This window comes from Octopus bimaculoides, chromosome 19 (genome assembly GCF_001194135.2).
Source record: "Octopus bimaculoides isolate UCB-OBI-ISO-001 chromosome 19, ASM119413v2, whole genome shotgun sequence".
Classification (NCBI taxonomy): domain Eukaryota; kingdom Metazoa; phylum Mollusca; class Cephalopoda; order Octopoda; family Octopodidae; genus Octopus; species Octopus bimaculoides.
Window position 1 is genome coordinate 21,821,207 of NC_068999.1, and position 2,592 is coordinate 21,823,798.

The 2,592-nt window shown below is 34.9% G+C and overlaps 1 protein-coding gene across 1 annotated transcript; it reads left to right on the forward strand.

Moving 5' to 3' along the window:
• The first annotated feature begins 697 nt into the window (after window positions 1–697).
• Window positions 698–2,580, forward strand: LOC106872944 (caspase-7). Its single transcript, XM_014920123.2, has one exon. The coding sequence runs from the start codon at window positions 1,128–1,130 to the stop codon at window positions 1,965–1,967; it is 840 nt and encodes a 279-aa protein (XP_014775609.1). The 5' UTR covers window positions 698–1,127; the 3' UTR covers window positions 1,968–2,580.
• Window positions 2,581–2,592: the final 12 nt, after the last annotated feature.

Here is a 2,592-nt window from a genome sequence, read left to right on the forward strand (position 1 = left end):
ATCGAAATGTGATTGTTTCAGTTAGTGGAATAGTTTCATTTTTAAAGTGAAAGTATTTGACATGAGTGTTTTTGTTTCACTTTTGACACTTAATACTTAAATAGTGGAGGAGATATTATGTTGCCGTGTGCTCGAACTCTGCAAGAAGTTAATAATTTTTTTTGACTAAAACACAACTGGAACCCTAAGTAAGGCATGTGTAAAATTTGAATGAAATTGGTTGCGTAGTTCTCGAGTTTTAGGGATTCACACAGACAGACAGACAGACAGACAGACAGACAGACAGACAGACAGACAGACACACAGACACACATTCTCATTTTTATATATATAGATAGTTTAATTCTCAACTTTTCTATGGAATTTTATTAGAAGATATTAACAAGGAATGTAGGTGTTATTTCTAGCATGACGGGCGACACTTTACGTGCGTATACACATACAAATTTATCACTCGTTTTAATTGCTTAGTGTCATGTTAGTCCTAATCCCATTGTCCGATGATGTATCGCATTATATCAGTGATCATTATTTTTTATTATTTTCAAGTATAGAGTACCTAGCACAACAATATCCAATGTACTCTTTAAAAAAAAATAGCAGTGTACTCTGAGTGAGATTTTAGCTTGTGGTTATAGTTGGAGTACTTTAAAACAGTCACGTGATGATCACAAATGAAACACTTTGAAAATACAGGATGGTCACGACTGGTATTTCTTTTTTTAAATAAAGGATGGTCATGATTTCAACGCTTTTAAAAGGGAGAATTGTTTGGGCTAGATTGGCCTTAAAGAAAGAGGGGCAGTCCGAGAGTCGCTCGTTTTGTGTGTCATCATGTCTTTCCGTACTGAATGTACTGACCGGAGTTATTTTCGATTTCGAGAATTTTCAGGAAATTTCCAACAGGTGGCGCTATAGGAGTACATGAAAAGTCACCGCCCTTTAGTTGGAATAGCTTCCGATACATAAAGTTGCGATTGAGTTTTTATTAATTCTCGTGTGGAATATTTCTTAACGATACAGACCCTAATCACTTTTCTAGGATTTTCGACTTTACCCTTTAAACAAATAAGTGCTAATTTTACTGAGTGATAACGGATTTAGATTCAGGTAATTTCTTTGATATAATGACTACTACAGATGCTCGATGTGTAAGTGTAACTGGCGATCAGAATCGTCGACCAATTGTGGAAGATTTAATGAATTGTTTCCATAAATATGATATGACGCATAAAAAGCGAGGTGTAGCCTACATCTTCAACAATGAAAATTTCGAAGACCCGAACCTTAAACCTCGTCATGGCTCATCAAAAGACACAGAAGATTTTAAAAACGCATTAATGAAACTTGGGTTCGAAGAAGATGATATCAATCTTTATACAGACGCAACAATCCAAGAAATGCTCGACGCTTTGGATCTTTTTGGCAAAGAAAATTCCGATATTGATATTGATTGCTTTATTTGTGCAATTTTAAGTCATGGTGGATCAGACGATATTATCCATGGGTTCGACGGTCCAGTGGAGCTAGAAAAAGTGCTTTCTTGCCTGAGACCCGATCGTTGTAAACTTCTCACAGGAATACCTAAATTATTCTTTATTCAAGCGTGTCGTGGAACTACACCTGATATGGGAATCGAAAAAAATGATGCTGATTACATAGATCATGAAGAAAGGTCACCTAAAATTCCAATAATGGCAGATATGTTGGTTGTTTATTCATCATGTAATAAATATCCTTCTTTCAGAGATGAAAAAGATGGCTCGTGGTTTATGCAAGCTTTAAGTAAAATTTTGACAGAATATGGCACTCAGTGTGAAATTTTGAAACTTTTAACTGCTGTCTCTAACCGTGTTGCCGCTTTAGGCTTCCGAAGTTCGGCTAATCCGGAATACAATGGCTGTAAACAAATGCCTCACATTATGTCGACATTGATTAAAGAACTAAAGTTTGAACAAAAAAATTAAATGCACACACACACACACACGTATATATAAAAAGTTCGTATATCTACAAATACACAAACACTACTTTTACATATAATATCTAGGTCAACAATGTTACATTGATAAATGTAATATTTTAAACTAATTAATTTCTATAATTGTTAATATGTTTTAAAACTTGATTTGGTTTCATAAATATCCTGTACCCTTTTAACGTGTTTAACTAAAACTATTCTCTACCATTCATTTGTAAAAAAATACACTTGCCCTACTTTTGTAAACATACGGATATATAAACGAAATAGACATGAAGGGGTGCTGAAAAGTTGCTGGCTTTGGGTAAAAGGAAATACAAGTGGACCAGTTTATTATGATTTTATTCAACATATTCCCCCTCTCAGATCCACACACTTATTGCAGCAGACCTTCAGTTGGTCCAGATGGACTATGTGTAATCTGAACCTTTCCCCCCTTGTTTTTTTTGTTTTTTTTACGAAATCCCACGTTTTAGGCTATGGAGATTCCGATTCTGAAAAAAGATTTTCAAAAATCTCAATTTCAAAATTTCGATTCTCCCCACCTCCGGTTTTTATATAGATCCACAGGGTAAACCTAACCCTAACTCAAACCCTAACCCTAACCCTGA